The sequence below is a fragment of the Mesoplodon mirus genome, assembly GCF_964341445.2.
Source record: "Mesoplodon mirus genome assembly, chromosome: 15".
In the NCBI taxonomy this organism is placed as follows: domain Eukaryota; kingdom Metazoa; phylum Chordata; class Mammalia; order Artiodactyla; family Ziphiidae; genus Mesoplodon; species Mesoplodon mirus.
Window position 1 is genome coordinate 61,920,581 of NC_138991.1, and position 18,357 is coordinate 61,938,937.

The window sequence follows — 18,357 nt, forward strand, 5'->3', positions numbered from 1 at the left end:
ACCCTCCATCCCCTCCATTCCTGTTCTGAGATCTCAGATTCCTGTTGCCCAGGGAGGGTAACTTTGAAATGACTGTTCTGTTGCAAAAGGGGGTAGAGACGCAGCCACTGGGGAAAACGATCCCTTGAAAAGTTACACATAGTCTTATCATAAGACCCAACGATTCCACTCCTAGATATATATACCCAAGAGATTAAATCATGTCCGCACTGAAACTTGTACACAAATGTTCACAGCAGCAGTTTTCATAATAGCCAAAAAGTGAAAACACCCCAAAATATCCACAAACTGATGAATGAATAAACACATTATGGTCTCTCCATGTGGTGGAATATTATTCAGCCATGAAAAGGAACAAAGCACTAACACATGCTGCAAAGTGGATGAACCTTGAAAACATGATGCTGAGTGAAAGAAGGACAAAAGGCCACATAGTATGTGACTCCGTTTATATGAAATGTCCAGAATAGTCAAATCCATAGAGACAGAAAGTAGTGTTTGCCAGGGGCAGGGGGATGGGGATAGGGTGCTTAGTGGTAATGGAATTTCCTTTAGGGGTGACGAACATGTCTTGGAACTAGGTAGCGGTGGTAGATTTGCAACATTGTGAACATATACTAAATGCCACTGATCTGTTCACGTTAAATGGCTAGCAGTTAATTTTTATGTTCTGTGAATTTTACCTCAATTGAAAAAAAAAAGCGGGGAGGGGGGATGGTTTAACGACTGCAGCCCCTGCCCACCCCTTGGCTTGGCCGAGTGGGCAGGAGCCAGTCCTCTCCTCTCCCCACTGACCCTCAGTCTTCCTGTCCAGACGCCCAGGTGCCTCGTTTCTTATTTATTCTCATTAAAGAAAATCTGGGATATTCCAAGTCATTAAAAGACAAAAAGCACCTATAGAGCCCCTTGGACCTAAGCAGAGCAATGATGGGATAGAGGCCATGGCAGGCTGCATTTCAGGCCAGTCAGACCTCGGACTCGGATCTTGCTCCCAGCCCTTAACACCCACCCGTGTGTGACCGGAGGCCCACCCCTTGACCCCTCTCTGCCTCAGTTTCCTCATCTGTAAAGTAGGTGTATGGAGAGTATCCCCCTCCTCAGGCTGCTGAGGATTGAATGAAATAATTGATGTAGGGCTTCCCTGGTGATGCAGTGGTTGACAGTCTGCCTGCCGATGCAGGGGACACGGGTTTGTGCCCCGGTCCGGGAAGATCCCACATGCTGTGGAGCAACTGGGCCCGTGAGCCATGGTCGCTGGACCTGCGCGTCCGGAGCCTGTGCTCCACAACGGGAGAGGCCACAACAGTGAGAGGCCCGCGTACTGCAAAGCAAAAAAAACAACAACAACAACAAAAAAAGAAATAATTGATGTAAACACTCCCTTGGCACAATGAATGCACTAAATGGTCGTGTATTACTCTCACCCAACCTGTGGGTACGATTCCCTCCAGTCTTGATTCTTCGGATACACTGGGTTCACCTGCCATCCACACTCTGATTGCTTTACCTTTGGCTTTCCCCAGTCCACATGGCCAAGAGCGCCTTGAATGGTCCTGCTTTCTGCAGACCTGATCCTCCCGTCTGCAGTCCCTGTGGGCATCTTCCCCCAATGTTTCCAGACTCCTACATCACTCACGTGTGACACCTCTCCTGGAGAAAGTGTTTTCTGGGCATAGAGGCTTGTTTCCTTAGGAGACATTCCCAGAGACGGAATCTCCTCCCATGCAAGGTGGGTCTCCGTGTCAGCAGCGCTGTTTGGTCATCTGCACAGAATGTTCTCATCTGCGTTGATGAGGAGGCCAGCCTTGCCATGTCCCTCAAGAGCTGTGTCGTAGCTTGAGAGAGTTCTCCAGCAGGAATGGCACGCGTTCAGGGCAGGCTCTGCCCAGGGCCCTGCCCAGCCCCACTCCTGGCCTCCAAGCCTGGAAAGTGAAGTTTAAGCCTCTGTCTTCAGATGTGTAGAAAGTGGGGGAGCAGAAGGGCATGGGCAGGGAGGGACAGAGGCTGCTGGGGCTCAGGACAGGAGCTGAGCAGATCAGGCAGAGTTGCTGAGTCCTGGTGGGCAGAGTGGGGGCGGCAAACCACCACCTGCTTTTTGTAAATAGTCTGACACGCAGCCACTCCCGTCCATCTACTTGTGGCTGCTTTCCCACTGCAACGGCAGAGCCGAAGAGTAGTTGCAACAGAGATCTTATGATTGGCAAAACTTAAAATCTATACTATCTGGCCTTTTACAGAAAACATTTGCCAACATCTGAGACAGAGGATTGCTTAGGGCTTGCAAACTCAGGTGCCAGGAAACAGGTGAGAACGAAATAACTGAGTGAGATGAACTTGGTATAGGAAACATCTTATTAGGGAGACATTAGGGAGGGGTGAGGACTATGGCAAACTGGAGAGCATGTAGCCCATCTAAAGGGGGCAGCTAGGGAGTTTCCGGGTGATCCAGTGGTTAGGACTTGGCACTTTCACTGCCAGGGCCCGGGGTTCAATCCCTGGTCAGCAAACTAAGATCCCGCAAGCTGTGCGACGTGGCCAAAAAATAAATTAAAAAAAAAGAAAAGAGGGCAGCTTGTGTCAGCTGTAGGCTGGACCCAGAGTTGCCAAGGCTTATAATCTCTAAAATACACCAGAAATCTAGAGGTTTGTGTGAACAAGAAAAGAGGCCGCAGAGGGTGAGCATGTGGACACAGATCCCAGCCCTGCCACTTCCTCACTGTGTGACCTTGAACCACTCACTGGACTCTGATCTGTAAACTGAGGGGTAGTAACAGCACTTACTTCACAGGGCTCTGATGATTATTAACAAGTTAACATCCTAGGGCTCCTAAAACAGTGTTGTGCCAGACAAAACTCTGGCTATATTGGCAATTTAAAACACTACAATGCCGACAATGGACGGACCGAAGAAAACACATGGATGTTGTACTTTCTGGCCATGGGTCACAGGTTTGCTTCCCCAACAGAGTGGTTAAGGGGCATGAACTTGGAAGCAGAGGGACTGGCTGCTGCCCAGAGCTGCCACTTACAGCTAAGTGACCTTGGGCAAAGGTGCTTCCCCAGGGCGGGAGCAGGGGGTTCCTGTCTATAGAGCTAGGCCGGAGTCGTGAGGGTTATAGGGCAGTGACCCGAAAGGGCCTGGTGGAGTAGCTTACCTGTCCCTGTTCTCAGCCCCCTGCTGCAGAGGAGCCCCCAGCTGGGGTCACAGGAAGGGGGTGGAGCTCAGGTTCTTCAGTTAACTGTCACCCTCTCCCCTCCCCCTCAGCACATAACCAGGGTCTGCCAGAACAGGGCAGCCCCCCAAGGCTCCCACAGGGATCCAAGGCCACCAGGTGCCACATGAGGCTGCTTCTCTCTCTCTCTGTCCCCCATGGGTCCAGCCCCTGAGTTTTGCCAGGCCAGCCACACTCTGCTGCGGGAGAGTCCGAGTGGGGAGAGACAGATCCCTGGGCCTGGTGCATATCAGAAAGTGGGTTCAGTCTCCCCTGGGAGGCAGCTCTCCCAGGCACCCCTCGACAAACCCCGTGGGCAGTGGGGACTTGGGGGGTGCATAGGTGAGGGGGCATGAAGTACAGGAGTGCCTGGGAGCAGGTCTTAGGAGTCAGGGTTCAGAAATGAGAACTCGGGTGGTCCCCCTCTGGAGCCCCAGCGACCCCCTTCTCCCCACCCCACCCAGATGACAGGCATCGTTGTTCCTCAGCCCCATGGACCCCCTGAGGCAGTCCCCCTCCCCCAGCTCATCACGGGCCTCCAGGCCAAGGACCCTACCCTGCGAGATGCTTGGTTATGTGGGCATCGAGGCCGTGCTGGACCAACTGAAGATCAAGGCCATGAAGATGGGGTTTGAGTTCAACATCATGGTCGTTGGTGAGTGAAGGGCCTCGGGCTCACAGGGGGACAGACCAATGGACGCCACCCTGTGGGCCTGGACCTATCGCCTCTCGGAACCTCAGTCTCCCCATCTGTAAAGTGGGCCTGATAGTCTTACATCACTAGAGTGTTGTAGGTGGAAATCTGGGAAACACTGAATTGTGAAAAGACAAAAATCACCATGAAGCCCCAACCAAACGCAAACAAAGCAATAAAAGGGGAGGCCATGTGTAGCAGGAAGTAGGGAACACCAGACTCAGATCCTGGTCCCAGGCCTTAACAACCCCCAGTGTGTGACCTGGGGCAGGGCTTCTGACCCCTCGCTGCCTCAGTTTCCTCATCTGGCTTAGCACAGTGCCTGGCATCTAGGAGGTTCCCCATGGGTCAGTTTTATCTGGAATTGCATTTTTATATATGCAAAATTAATGCTGTAGGTCAAAAACTACACTTCTCACAAAATAAACTGGATATAATGGAACATAAAATGTCAGAGTGTGTAGCACCAACTAAGGGCATTATTCTAAGGTGGGGGTACCCAACAGAAATGTCATTGGAGGGGACTTCCCTGGCAGTCCAGTGGTTAAGACTCTGCACTTCCACTTCTGGAGGCCCGAGTTCAATCCCTGGTCAGGGAACTAGGATCCCGCATGCCACGTAGCGTGACCAAAAAAAAGAAAAGAAATGTCATAGGAACCACATACATAATTTTAAATTCCCTAGTAGCTTCCTTTAGAAAAGTAAAGAGAAACAGGACAACTTACTTTTAATTGTCTTTTTTACTTAAACCAATACATTCCAAAAGTACTATCATCTCGACATGTAACCCATATAAAACGTTATTCATGAGATCATTTACATTGTTTTTGTCATGACAAGTCTGCAAAACATGGTTTATTCTTGTACACCAACAGCACGTCTCCGTTCAGACTGGTGTGTGGCCGCGTACTGCCCGTGGCAATAGCCAGGTGTGGCTCGCACATTGGACAGCACAGCCCAAAGGACAATTTCAGTTCTTTTTTAATTTTTTAAATTTTATTTATTTGTTTATCTTTGGCCTCATTGGGTCCTCATTGCTGCGTGTGGGCTTTCTCTCTGGTTGCGGTGAGCAGGGGCTACTCTTCGTTGAGGTGCGCGGGCTTCTCATTGCGGTGGCTTCTCTTGGTTGTGGAGCATGGGCTTTAGGCACATGGGCTTCAGTAGTTGTGGCTCGCAGGCTCTAGAGCACAGGCTCAGTAGTTGTGGCACACGGGCTTAGTTGCTCTGCGGCAGGTGGAATCTTCCCAGACCAGGGCTTGAACCCGTGTTGCCTGCACTGGCAGGCGGATTCTTAACCACTGCACCACCAGGGAAGTCCCAGTTTCAGTTTTAGACACAAAAGTGTGTCCTGCCCTGTGATGTAGAATGTTTCCTACTGCAGGGCGTGGTCCTCGGAGTTTGAGAAGCCTGCACAGCAGGGAGGATGGACCATCTACAAGCTCAGGCAGCACAGGGGAATCTCACTAAAACAAGCCAGACATGAAAGAGCACGTGCTGTGTGATTCCCCAAGTAGAGGGTGGGCAGCGCTGCTCCCTACCGGTGATGTCAGGAGAGCGGCTGTCCCTGGAGCTGTGTTAACAGTTACTGCGAGGAGGTAGGAGTGGTCTTGGGCGGAGCTGTGTGTTCTGTGTCTTTATCTGGTGCTGCATACATGGGTGGTTTAATTTGTAAAAATGCATTGACCTGCCCATCAACAGATGAGTGGATAAACACAGTGTGGTCTATCCATCTGATGGAATATTATTTAGCCATGAAAAAGTATGAAGTTCTGGCACATGCAACAGTGTGGCTGACCCTTGAAAGCATTATGCCGAGTGGGAGCAGCCAGATACAAAAGGATAGTTATTGCAAGATTCCATTTATATGAAATGTCCAAGGAATTCCCCAGAGGCCCAGTAGTTAGGACTCGGCACTTTCATTGCCTAGGGCCCAGGTTCCATCCCTGGTTGGGGAACTAAGATCCCATAAGCCAAGTGCCGCGGCCAAAAAGAAAAAAGAAATGTCCAGAATAGGCAAACCCATAGATAGAAAGCAGATTAGTGGTTGCCAGGGGTTGGGAGGGGGAATGGGGAGTGAGTGCCTAATGGATATAGAGTTTCTTGCTGGGGTGATGAAAATGTTTTGGAGCTAGACAGGGGTAGTGGTTGCACAACACTGTGCATGTACCCAATGCCACTGAATTGTACACTTTCAATGGTTAATGTTAATTTTTTATTATATGAATTTTGCCTCAATAAAAAATGGGGGAAGGCATTGAGCTGGAGACTTATGATAATACATGCTTTTCTGTATTTGTTATATTTAGAAAACAGTTTATTTTCTAAAACTATTTAAGAATTTCAGAAACATGCCTAACGCATCCACCGTTGTTGCTGCCATGTGATTACTCACAGGACAGAGTGGGCTGGGCAAGTCCACCATGGTGAACACACTCTTCAAGTCCAAGATGTGGAAGGCCACCATGCCGGGCCTGGGAGTGCCCATACCCCAGACGCTGCAGCTGCAGTCTGTGACCCATGGTGAGTGAGCACCCCTTCACCCCACCCCCACCCCACCCACCCAGGCCCACTCTCAGCCCCTCTGCTCTCCCCCTACAGTCATCGAGGAGAGCGGCGTGAAGCTTAAGCTGACCGTGACTGACACACCCGGCTTCGGGGACCAGATCAACAACGACAAGTGGTGGGTCCTGGCGGGGAGGTGGGGAGGGCAGAGCCCTGGCTCCCCCTGCCCAGCCCCTCCAGTCTCTGGGAAACATCCAGGCCTGGAGCCACCTGGCTGTGGCATCTTTGAGGCTCAGTTTTTTCGTCTGTACAGTGGGTGTGTTCAACTCTCCCCCCCAAGATCAAAGGGAGTCAAGTATGTAAAGGTCTTAGCTTGCTGCCTGGAAGCACTTGATAGAGGCTATGGTATGGCAGGGGGATAGAAGCCCACACTCCAGAGTCAGGACCCCTGGGTTTGACCACTTCCCAGATGTATAACCTGGGCCTGGCCACGCAAGCTCTCTGAGCCTCTTCTTCCTTCTTCGTAACTTGGGGATGACGACATCCCCCTTGCAGAGTTGTTCTAGGCTCTCAAGGAGATGAAACACACACACACAATTGGGACTGGCTGCACAACTTGTGGGACCCAGTGCAATGAAAATGTGGGGCCCTTATTCAAAAATTACTAAGGGGCTTCCCTGGTGGCACAGTGGTTGAGAGTCCGCCTGCCGGTGCAGGGGACACGGGTTCGTGCCCCGGTCCGGGAAGATCCCACATGCCACGGAGTGGCTGGGCCTGTGAGCCATGGCTGCTGAGCCTGCACGTCTGGAGCCTGTACGTCTGGAGCCTGTGCTCCGCAACGGGAGAGGCCGCAACAGTGAGAGGCCCGCGTAACGCAAAAAAAAAAAAAAAATTACTAAGAATTATAAGACCACACCCACAGAGCATTCAGCCCTGCATGAGCCCTTCTTGGTTCAGAGCCCTGGGTGCCGTCTGCATCCACACTCCCGTGAAGCCAGCCCTGCACACAGCACCTCACCGAGTACTTAGTATGTGCAAGCTCTGTTCTAGACACAGGGATACAGCAATGAACAGAACTGATGAACATCTTTGTCTCTATGAAATGTATATTGTCATGGGTGTGGGGAGGCAAACTGAACAAAATTAATCAGTTTTGTGGAGGGTGAACCTGAACTCTTTATCACCGACACAGGACACTTCTGGGAGTGAAAGGGAGATGGAGCTGTAGTTGGTGGGGGAGTGCAGTTTTAAGCAGAGTGATCAAGGCAGAGGGCGGCAGGTGCAAAAGCCTTGAAGTGGGGGTGGGGTGGGAGGGGAGGCAGAGCTCAGCAGTGGGACGGGGTAGGGACTTGTAGGGCAACATAAGGACTTTGGCTTTTCTTTGGCCACTGGAGGCTGAGCAGAAAAAGGATCTTTTTGGCCGCTGTGTTGACAATAGCCCTGTGGGGGGAAGGGACCCTGGCAACAATTGGGCGAGAGTCCCTGGTGGTTTGAACCAGGCTGCGGCAATTTCTCTCCTTTAATGCTTACTCCTCCCCTACAAAGTAGGTGCTCTCTTACTGTCCCCATTTTACAGAAGAGGAAGCTGAGGAAGAGTAAGCAGGGGTCTCTCTGAAGATGCAGGGGTGTGGGGGGATGGTACTTGGGTGACCAAGGGCCTCAGGTTGTGTGGGACTGAAATTCCTGTGTCCCAGGCAAATGGGGCGATTGGTCATCCTAAGGGGAGAGAACCCAGAGGACCTAGGTTGAGGGGGGCTCCTGGCGAGGTTCTGAGGCTGAGCCATCTCCCACCCCAGCTGGGACCCCATCCTGGGCTACATCAGTGAGCAGTACGAGCAGTACCTGCAGGAGGAGATCCTCATCACCAGGCAGCGACACATCCCCGACACCCGAGTGCACTGCTGCGTGTACTTCGTGCCGCCCACCGGGCACTGGTGAGGTGGCTGAGCCGGTGGGCAGAGGGCCACCTGCGTGGGGAGGAGAAGAGGAGGAGGAGGGACCCCCGGGGTGGGCTGTGGGCTGGCACCCGCTCATCGTATGCCCACTGCCATGGCTGCCCCGCCTGAGCAGCCTGCGGCCCCTGGACATCAAGTTCCTGCAGCGGCTCTGCCGGACTGTGAACGTGGTGCCTGTGATCGCCCGGGCCGACAGCCTGACCATTGAGGAGCGAGAGGCCTTCAGGCACAGGGTAATCTGGGCACCTGGGACAAGTCTGGGGTCAGTGGGGGTGTGGAGGGGGGGTCAGTGCACAGGTGGGCTGAGGTCATCTGTGTGTGGTCCCCAGATCCAGGAAAACCTGAAGACTAACGGCATAGAGGTGTATCCACAGAAGTGCTTCGATGAGGACATCAATGACAAGGTCCTCAACAGCAAGATCCGGGTAGGAGGCCATGGGAGGTGGGGAGGCTGGTAGGACCGAGGCTGGGTGATGTGCTTCCCACTCATCCTTTCCATCTGAAGATTCGTCTCTCTCTGCAACTTGGGGAAAGTTCATACATTTCTAGCAGGTATGAATCTCCACTCACCCACAAACTCAAGGTGAGCAAGAAATAGGTCATATCAACAACCCCCAGAATGGGAGAAAATGTTTGCAAATGATATATCTGATAAGGGACTTGTATCCTGAATATATAAAGAACTTTTACAAATCAACAATAAAAAAACAAGTACCCCAAGTTGAAAATGGGCAAAGGATTTGAATAGACATTTCCCCAAAGAATTTATACAAATGGCCACTAAGCATATGAAAAATTGTTCAACATCATCAGTCATGAGGGAAATGCAAATCAAAACCACAATAAGATACCACCTTACACCCACTAGGATAGTTAGTATCAAAATGACACAGAATGACAAGTGTTAGTAAGGATGTGGAGAAATTGGAACTTTCACACACTTCTTGTGGAAGTGTCAAATGGTGCAGCCATTTTGAAAAACAGTCTGGCAATTCTTCAAGGTTAAACACTAAGTTACTATATGACCCAACAATTCCACTCCCCAAAGAAATGAAAACCTATGTTGACATAAAAACTCATACACAAATGTCCATAGTAGAATTATTTGTAATAGCCAAAAAGTGGAAACATTCCAAATGTCCATTAACTTGTGAATGGATAAACAAATGTGGTCTATCCATACAAGGGAATATTACTTAGCCATAAAAAGGAATAAAGTTCTGATAGATCCTACCCTAACCCTAACCCAATGTGGATAAACCTTGAAAATGTGATGCTAAGTGAAAGGAGCCAGACACAAAAGGCCAAATATTATATGACTGCATTACATGAAATGTCCAGAATAGGCAAATCTATAGAGATAGAAAATAGACTTGTGGTTGCCAGGGGCTGGGAGGTTTAGGGGAAAATGGGGAGTGACTGATAAAGGGTACGGGCTTTCATTTTGGGGTGATGAAAGTGCTCTGGAGTTAGATTTTGGTGATGGTTGCACAACTTGTGAGAATACTGATAACTACTGAACTGTACCTCTAAAAGGGCAAATTTTGTGGTTTGTAAATTATACTCAGTAAAGTTGGAGAAAGAAAGAGAGAGAGGAAGGAAGGGAGGAAGGAAGGGGGAGGGGAAGAAAGAAAGGAAATAGCCACATCTTCATTTTCTCTGAATCAACTGAATTTCACCTCCAAGCCCCCATCTTCCTGTCCTTGTGGTACATTCAATGTCAGTCTGTCTGGATCCTGCAAAGCATCTGGGTGAGGCCTGGGATTCTTCATCCATAGACACCTGGCCTCCACTCCCTCCCCCAGGGACCCTGCTAACCTACACAGCACTTTAGCTTGAATTAGAAAAAGGCAGTAGCTTCCTTCACCGAAGGGAGCCTGCATGGGATTTCAGCCCTACACAGCCTCACGGTGGGTTACCTTTGTGCAGTGCACAAACTGCACATCTGTACATAGAAACCCTGCTTCTTGTCTGGCATCCAAATTCTCCACACATTCCCTCTTTCCGCTCCCAGTTGGAGCAATGAACAGTATTTCCTGTGAAAGGTTCAAAGAGCCTTGACCTTCTGCTTTCTGTCCTGAGGCCAGCAAAGACAGCAGCCTGCTCACAGCTGGAACAGTGCTGGGGGAAATAAAGGAGAATGTATTCAAATTAACCTCTCAATAAATCATCCAGATATATAACATCTATTGAGGGTCAAATATGGGCTGATGCATAATAAGTGTGCAAGAGACAGTTATTATTATTAGCCTCAATTTATTCCCCATCACAACCTAATTCTTAGAAAAACAAACCTACATGCAGCGCTTGCCTGTTTAATCTCCACTTCCTGCCACGAATAAGTAAACAACCAGAATTTACAACAGGGCTCAGCAAACTTTTTTTGTGAAGGGCCAGACTATGGTAAGTATTTTAGACTTTGTTGCAATTACTCAACTCTGCTGTAGTAGAATGAAAGCAACATAGACAAGAGTAAATGAATGACGGGGGCTGTATGCCAACGAACTTGCCTGCTTTGGCCCAGGAACCATAGCTTGCCAGCCCCTGGTTTACAAAATTCTCTCTTTCTTTTTTTTTTCTTTTTAATTTTTTGGCCGTGCCCCGCGGCATATGGGATCTTCCCCGACCAGGGTTCGAACCCATGTCTCCTGTAGCGGAAGGGCGGAGTCTTAACCACTGGACGGCCAGAGAAGTCCTCTCTCTCTCTTTTTAAATTTCTTTTATTGAAGTATAGTTGATTTACAATGTTGTGTTAGTTTCTGGTGTACAGCAAAGTGATTCAGTTATATATATATATATATATATTTATTTATATATACATGTTTATAAATATATATATATATTCCTTTTCATATTCTTTTCCATTATGGTTTATTACAGGATTTTGAATATAGCTCCCTGTGCTATACAGTAGGACCTTGTTTTTTATCCAGTCTCTGGTTTGTATCTGCTAATATAGTGGTTTGTATCTGCTAATCCCAAACTCCCAGTCCATCCCTCCCCTACCCCACCCCCTTGGCAACCACAAATCTGTTCTCTATGTCTGTGAATCTGTTTCTGTTTTGTAGATAGGTTCATTTGTACCATATTTTAGATTCCCACATATAAGGGATATCATATAGTATTTGTCTTTCTCTTTCATTTTTAAATATATTTATTTATTTATTTATTTTTGGCTGCATTGGGTCTCCATTGCTGTGCGCGGGCTTTCTCTAGTTGCCGCGAGCCGGGGCTACTCTTGGTTGCGGTGCATGTGCTTCTCACTGCAGTGGCTTCTCTTGTTGGGGAGCATGGGCTCTAGGCACACAGGCTTCAGTAGTTGTGGCACACAGGCTCAGTAGTTGTGGCTCGTGGGCTAAGAGCACAGGCTCAGTAGTTGTGGCGCACAGGCTTAGTTGCTCCGTGGCATGTGGGTTCTTCCTGGACCAGGGCTTGAACCCATGTCCTCTTCATCGGCAGGCAGATTCTTAACCACTGCGCCACCAGGGAAGTCCCTGTCTTTCTCTTTCTGATTTACTTCAATTAGTATGATAATCTCTAGGTCCATCCATGTTGCTGCAAGTGGCATTATTTCATTCTTTTTTATGGCTGAGTAATATTCCATTGTGTGTGTGTGTGTGTGTGTGTGTGTGTGTATATATATATATATATATATATGCCATATCTTCTTTATCCATTCAGCTGTCAATGGACATTTAGGTTATTTCCATGTCTTGGCTATTGTAAATAGCGCTGCTATGAACTAAGAAGTGCATGGGGCCTCCCTGGTGGCGCAGTGGTTGAGAGTCCGCCTGCCGATGCAGGGGATACAGGTTCGTGCCCCGGTCTGGGAGGATCCCATATGCCGCGGAGCGGCTGGGCCCGAGAGCCATGGCCGCTGAGCCTGCGCGTCCGGAGCCTGTGCTCCGCAACGGGAGAGGCCACAACAGTGAGAGGCCCGCGTACGGAAAAAAAAAAAAAAAAAAAAAAAAAAAAAGAAGTGCATGTATCTTTTCGAATTATAGTACAAAATTATCTCTTAACCTCATGATAATGGTTGAAGGTGGTAAGAAATTGGGCATGAGCAGAATTATATCACTAATGTAGCTCTGAGTAACACTTGGCTTCCAAGACTTGTTCTGCTAATCCCTTCATTATGCTAAGCCCAAATTTATGCTTCCCAAACATTCACAGAGCCCTGCATCAGTATTGTCATGACTCCCATTTTACAGATGAGGAAACCGAGGCACACTGATGAGATTTTGTGTCTTCTGACTTCAGATATCTGTGCTCCTTCTATCACTTTCTCTCCCCACAAAGGACAGCATCCTGCACGTTCCTACCTCAGTGTCTTCTCTCTCCACTTCCCCGCTGGGGCCAACCCTCCGATCTTGTCCCTTCCCTGCAGGAACGGATCCCCTTCGCTGTGGTCGGGGCTGACCGAGAGCACATTGTGAATGGGAGGTGTGTCCTGGGCCGGAAGACGAAGTGGGGCATCATTGAAGGTCAGTGCAGGGGCCCTGGCGAGGGCTCAGGGGAGAACATGTTGAAAAGCCCTGTTGCCTTTGGCATCCTTACACCCACCACAGAGCCCAGCACAGGAAACAGACAGACCTAGGATCAAGTTTCTTTGTGCAGCTCAGAAGCCCCGGGCAAGTTCCCCGACCCCCTGGGCCTCAGTTGCCTCGCAGTCAAATGGGTATCATTGTAACATCAACCTCATAGGGTGGTTGGAGGGGGCAGAGCCTCTGCTTTGCATGATACCTGGCACCCAGGAGGCACCCTATTCATTCACTAGAATTGATTGTGGGGCCTACTATGTGCCGGGCATGCTATGTGGAATTCCTGAAGGGATACAGTGAAAGCGGGACCAATAATATCCCTGTGCCCACAGAGCTGACCAGACAAGGACAGGTGTGAAAAGCACAGTGAAGGAAATGTGGGATGGGAGGGGGTACCTGAGGGAGCAGAGGAAGGCCCTGCTGATTCAACAGCTGTTTATAGGAGCCACCTGTACCAGGGGCTGGGACACAGCCGTGAATGAATGAATGAACTAACAAACAAACGGGAGGTGGGCTAACACAGGGAGACGTGGGGAAGGGCTGGCAGTGGCAGGGGGTGTGCAGCATATAGCAGGCGCTTACTCGGTGCTGGCCGAGGGCAGGGCGTGGAACAGAGCCTGCGCTCAGGGGTTTGGTGCCGTATCTTGCAGTGGAGAACATGGCTCACAGTGAGTTCCCCCTCCTGAGAGACCTGCTCATCCGGTGAGCATGTGGGGAGCCTGGGGGGCTGCGGGGGCCCTGGAGGATGCCCTGGAAGTCCTGCTGACCTGCCACCCATTTCCCAGCTCCCACCTCCAAGACCTGAAGGACATCACACACAACGTCCACTATGAGAACTACCGCACCTTCAGACTGAATGAAAGCCACGTGCTGCCCCAAGGGCCCTGCTGGGTGAACCAGGCCCTGGCCCTGGCCTCTGTCCCTGGCCCCACTGGCCCCCAGGCCACCCCCGGACCCCCGAAGGTCTGCTGGTGGGCCAAGGACAACTCAGATGAGGAATGCTGAGCACCGGCACATCCCGGGCCCGCGGGGCTCCCCGAGTCCTGGGCAGCCCCCGACACACACCTGTGTGCTAGAGCATGTATTAAAGGGTGGACATTGCTTTTTATGAAAAGCTGTGCTTTGAAAACAACAGGCGTTTTGTAAATGACTTCTTTGAGCTATCCTCAAATAAAACTATTGTTCTTTTTAATATAGTGTGAGACTCTCAGGCCCTCAGGAGTCTTGAAGACCTGGGAGGGCCTGCCTTGGATGACCAGCCCCTTCTGCCCCAGAACCAGAGTCAAGTTCCAAATCATGCTCTGCTGTCCGTATCAGGCTCTGCCGTCTGTCCCAAAGCCTCCCTCCTGCACGGGGTGTCGTAAACACTTAAAAACTCATCTTTGCCATCTTCCCCAAACTCTGTGCCCCTCACTCCTGCCTTCCCTTTTGCTCCACCCTGGCAGACCAGAGTGGTGAGAAAACAACTCCAACTTTGGAGTCTGGCGAAGCTGATGTGAAAATCCCTGCCCTGCCACTGACCCTATGTGATGTGACCTTGGGCAAGTCACTTACTCTTGTGGGCCTCAGTTTCCTCATCTATAAAACTGGGGTGATACTATCACTCCCACAGTGTTGTTGTGTGGACAAAACGGAGTGATTCAGGGAATGTGCCTGCCACCCCTGGAGAAACAGCTCTCAGAGACGACAGGAAGAGCAGAGACCACGGGCACAGGGCAGAGGCTGTGCCCACAGGGTGTGTGAGCACTTCCCAGGACTCTCTGGAACCCTCGAAAGGAAATGGACTTCACGGAAGCCCACATGGTACACCCAAGCTCCCCTAGGGCGCAAGCAGGCGTTGAGCATTCAGTAAGTGACCATGGGGAGCAGCAGTGGTATCCCAGCTGCCGGCCTGCACGCTCCTGGTCACTGGGGCAATCTTTTTCTGGGGGGGGGCGGTATTCCAAGGACAGTTGGTCCTGCTCTCTGCTGATGACTTTACCTCCAGTTCTGGAAGCTCTTGCCACGCCCACAGTGATGCTGCAGCCCATGCTTGGCACAGACTCAGCGTGTACCCAGTAACGGCCGTGCACAGATTTCTTCTGCATTTCCTGACCTGGGTCAGCTGGGTGAGGGTGAAGGCCTCAGCTGACACATCTTGGGATTCCCCAGGCCCAGCAAGCACGGATTACAAATCCAGCTCTGCCGCTTTTTAACTGCAGGACTTTAGGACTTTAGACAAGTCACCTGACATCCCAGAATCCACTTCCTCCTTTGGAAAACAGGGACAGCATCGCCAACTTCTACTTCAGAGTGTGTGAAGACAAGCCTGTTCATAGATGCCCAGGTCCCATAAGGAGCCATTTTACTTATTGTTTTGTTCCGTTTTGTAGGCACGGCGGGGGACGATGGTTTCTTTTATGTGGTACACTAATCAGGTTCATGTCATAATGATACAGTCATCATATTAACAATAGTGGGCATTTTTTTAAATGGGGAATCACAAAATGAATTCCCATGTACCTGGTATAATAAAATATTCCCCCGATTTCACGGACGAGAATGTTCATAGCAGCTTAATTCATGATAGCCTATAACTGGAAACTGCAAATGTTGGGTGGCAGGAGAGTGGATAAGCTATGGTAGAGTCACACAATGGACCGCTCCTGGGCAATAAAAATGAACCTACTACTGATAAACACAACAGCATGGGTGAGTTTCACAGACCTAATGGAGAGTGAAAGAAGCCAGCAAGCAAAGAGAATGCACCCTGTGGATGCCCTTTTACAGAGTTCAAGGACAGGAAAAATCAGTCGAAGGTGATGTAAATCAGATTTGTGCTTTTGGGCAAGGGCTGGGAGTGCCGACTGGGGAGGGGCATGAAGGAGCCTTCAAAGAATTGAAAATGACCTATATTTTGATCTGGGCGAGGTTACACAGGTGTATAGCTTTGTAAGATTCTTTGAGCCATACCCTTCAGATTTGTGCACGTTACCGTAGCCATGTTATACTGCAAGTATAAAAATCTTAGATGGTGAAGAGAAATTTTAAAAAATTAAAATAAGAACAGTATACAACCAATAATGCCTGCTTAAAAATCAGTACTGCAGTTATTTAAAATTATTTATGAGAATATTTGCTAGGTTTCAATATTTCAAGAATGCAACTTCCCAATAATGGCTATTTTGTTGTTGTTGCTGCTGCTGTTAAAAAAGCACATTAGGGGCTTCCCTGGTGGCGCAGTGCTGAAGAATCCGCCTGCCAGTGCAGGGGACATGGGTTCACTAAAGATCCCGCATGCTGCAACGAAGATCTTGCACGCGGCAACAAAGATCCCGTGTGCCGCAACTAAGACCCAATGCACACAAATAAATAAATAAATAAATATTAAAAAACAAACAATCTCTGAGATTTATCCCTCCATCATTCTGTTGATCGACATTGAAATTGTTTTTAGGTTTTATCATTACAAAGAACACTGCTCTGAACAGAGAGGCAGTCTTTATTATTTACAAAATTAGCATATATTAAGCCTTTATTATGTGTCAGGCATTCTATTGCCTATTTAAATCACAACAGCGCCTATCCCAGGTGTTACTATCCTCATTTTACTAAACTGTTATTCTTACCTTCTCCCTCCTTCACCCCAACCGAATCAGCCCCAGGGCCCTGTGGCTTCCGCTTTAGGAATCTGGGTCAGATCCCTCCTTCTATGACTACCACCAACACTAGTATTACCTCAACTTCGGGCCCCAGGAGCTTCCAGCTGCTCTCACTGCTCCCCTCTGGTCTCCTTTAGAGCTGTACTCCACAAAGGTTCCTCTCCTGTCAGGACACTATCCTGCTTAAAACCCCAAACTCTGTTGGTTTCCCCTTGCTCTTAGGATATAACCCTCAATCCTCACAGGAGCCACCCAGGCCCTCCTGCTTGGTCTCACCTCTCCAGCCTCATCTCCCAAGCTTGGCCCCCTGCACCGGGGCCACAATGGTCTCCTTTCTGTCCCGCAAATGCACCCCAATCTCTTGGGCCTCAGGACCTTCACACCTGCGGTTCCTTCTGTGTGGACCCCTCTTCCCCCATTCCCCAGGCTAACTCTAAGATACCTTCCTTCCTCTGCTCAACTGTCAACGTCCATCCTAAGAGGGACAGGTCCCCTCTTCTCTATCCGTTTGGCAGCATTCACCAAAGAGGTGACTAAACAATTATTTGTGCAATTATTTGTCCGCTGTATGCCTCTCTTTGCAGAATGTAAGTTCCATGAAAGAAAGCACTTGTTCACCACCGCCGCCGAAACCCCAGCACCTAGCAAAGCTGGCAGATGTGATCGCTCATATGTGGCTTTAAAAAATATATGTATGGGGCTTCCCTGGTGGCGCAGTGGTTGAGAGTCCGCCTGCCGATGCAGGGGACATGGGTTCGTGCCCCGGTCCGGGAGGATTCCACATGCCGCGGAGCGGCTGGGCCCGTGAGCCATGGCCGCTGAGCCTGCGCGTCCGGAGCCTGTGCTCCGCAACGGGAGAGGCCACAACAGTGAGAGGCCCGCGTACCAAAAAAAAAAAAAAAAAAATTTATATATATATATATATATATATATATATATATATATATATATATATATAAAATGTATGAACGGATGAAAGGATTTTGAACGACTTAACGTCCCCCATTCACACTGTGGAAACTGAGGCTAAGAGCACGCAAGGGACTGGCCCGTGGCCTCGGCAACGACAAAGTCGCACCCAAAGGCTAATGCCCCTTCTCCCCAGCCCCTCGCAAGGCCACCTCCAGGGGAGACCCTCAAAGCAACGTGACCCGGCCCCGCCCCAACGAGTCCCTTGGGTATCTGCCAGTCAGGTGCGGCGCGCGACACGCTGGGAAAGTAGTCCGGCCGCTCCCAGATTCCGGCGCCCGCGACTTCCGCTTCCGGCGGGCACAGTCCTCGCGCGAGGCTTTGGGAAAGACGCGCGATACCGCGGCGGTGGGTACGTTCTTGGTCTCGGTCCCTGGGCGGCGGAGGCTGTCCTTCATTGTGCGCTTAATGAGTGCGGTGTTCCGCTGCTCCCCTTTGTTGTGCGCTGGGGCTCCTTCCCGGGCGCGGAGGTTGAAACTCTGGGAAGGGAGGTGACTTGCGTGCGGCCGCAGCCTTTGGGGCAGAGGCGGGACTCGAATAAGGACTGCCTTCCCTTCCCGGCCTCTTTTCGCTGTGGCGTCACCGGGCGCGCTACAGAGCGAGTTTAACCAAAAGGACAGGGAGAGAGTCAAGTGTAGCCGACTGGGTCAGGCCTTAGGATGTCTGCGATATTATTACTGGCTAAAGTGGATTAACCCAGGACTTAGGAGCTGTAGTTCTGGAATCAAGAATTTGTGTTCCAGGGACTTCCCTGGTGGCGCAGTGGTTAAGAATCCGCCTGCCATTGCAGGGGACACGGGTTTGATCCCTGGTCTGGGAAGATCCCACATGCTGCAGAGGGGC

At 50.1% G+C, this 18,357-nt stretch overlaps 1 protein-coding gene across 3 annotated transcripts; it reads left to right on the forward strand.

The window, feature by feature from the left end:
- The first annotated feature begins 3,689 nt into the window (after nucleotides 1-3,689).
- SEPTIN12 (septin 12) lies at nucleotides 3,690-14,248 on the forward strand. Of its 3 annotated transcripts, none has more exons than XM_082645329.1 (9): nucleotides 3,690-3,867; nucleotides 6,301-6,426; nucleotides 6,505-6,586; nucleotides 8,205-8,342; nucleotides 8,479-8,596; nucleotides 8,693-8,788; nucleotides 12,751-12,847; nucleotides 13,555-13,606; nucleotides 13,690-14,248. In XM_082645329.1, the coding sequence occupies exons 1-9, from the start codon at nucleotides 3,705-3,707 to the stop codon at nucleotides 13,907-13,909; spliced, it is 1,092 nt and encodes a 363-aa protein (XP_082501455.1). In that variant the 5' UTR covers nucleotides 3,690-3,704; the 3' UTR covers nucleotides 13,910-14,248. The 3 variants fall into 3 exon arrangements, with proteins under 3 accessions (XP_082501455.1, XP_082501453.1, XP_082501454.1); XM_082645327.1 differs by lacking the exon at nucleotides 3,690-3,867 and adding an exon at nucleotides 4,790-4,835; XM_082645328.1 differs by lacking the exon at nucleotides 3,690-3,867 and adding an exon at nucleotides 5,388-5,501.
- Nucleotides 14,249-18,357: the final 4,109 nt, after the last annotated feature.

Bases quoted from the DNA above. Each gene is read 5' to 3' on its own strand.
- SEPTIN12 (XM_082645329.1), top strand. From the start codon at position 3,705: ATGGACCCCCTGAGGCAGTCCCCCTCCCCCAGCTCATCACGGGCCTCC. The intron at 8,343-8,478 runs GTGAGGTGGCTG...CCGCCTGAGCAG, and splicing joins GTGCCGCCCACCGGGCACTG to CCTGCGGCCCCTGGACATCA. The intron at 8,789-12,750 runs GTAGGAGGCCAT...CCTTCCCTGCAG, and splicing joins TCCTCAACAGCAAGATCCGG to GAACGGATCCCCTTCGCTGT.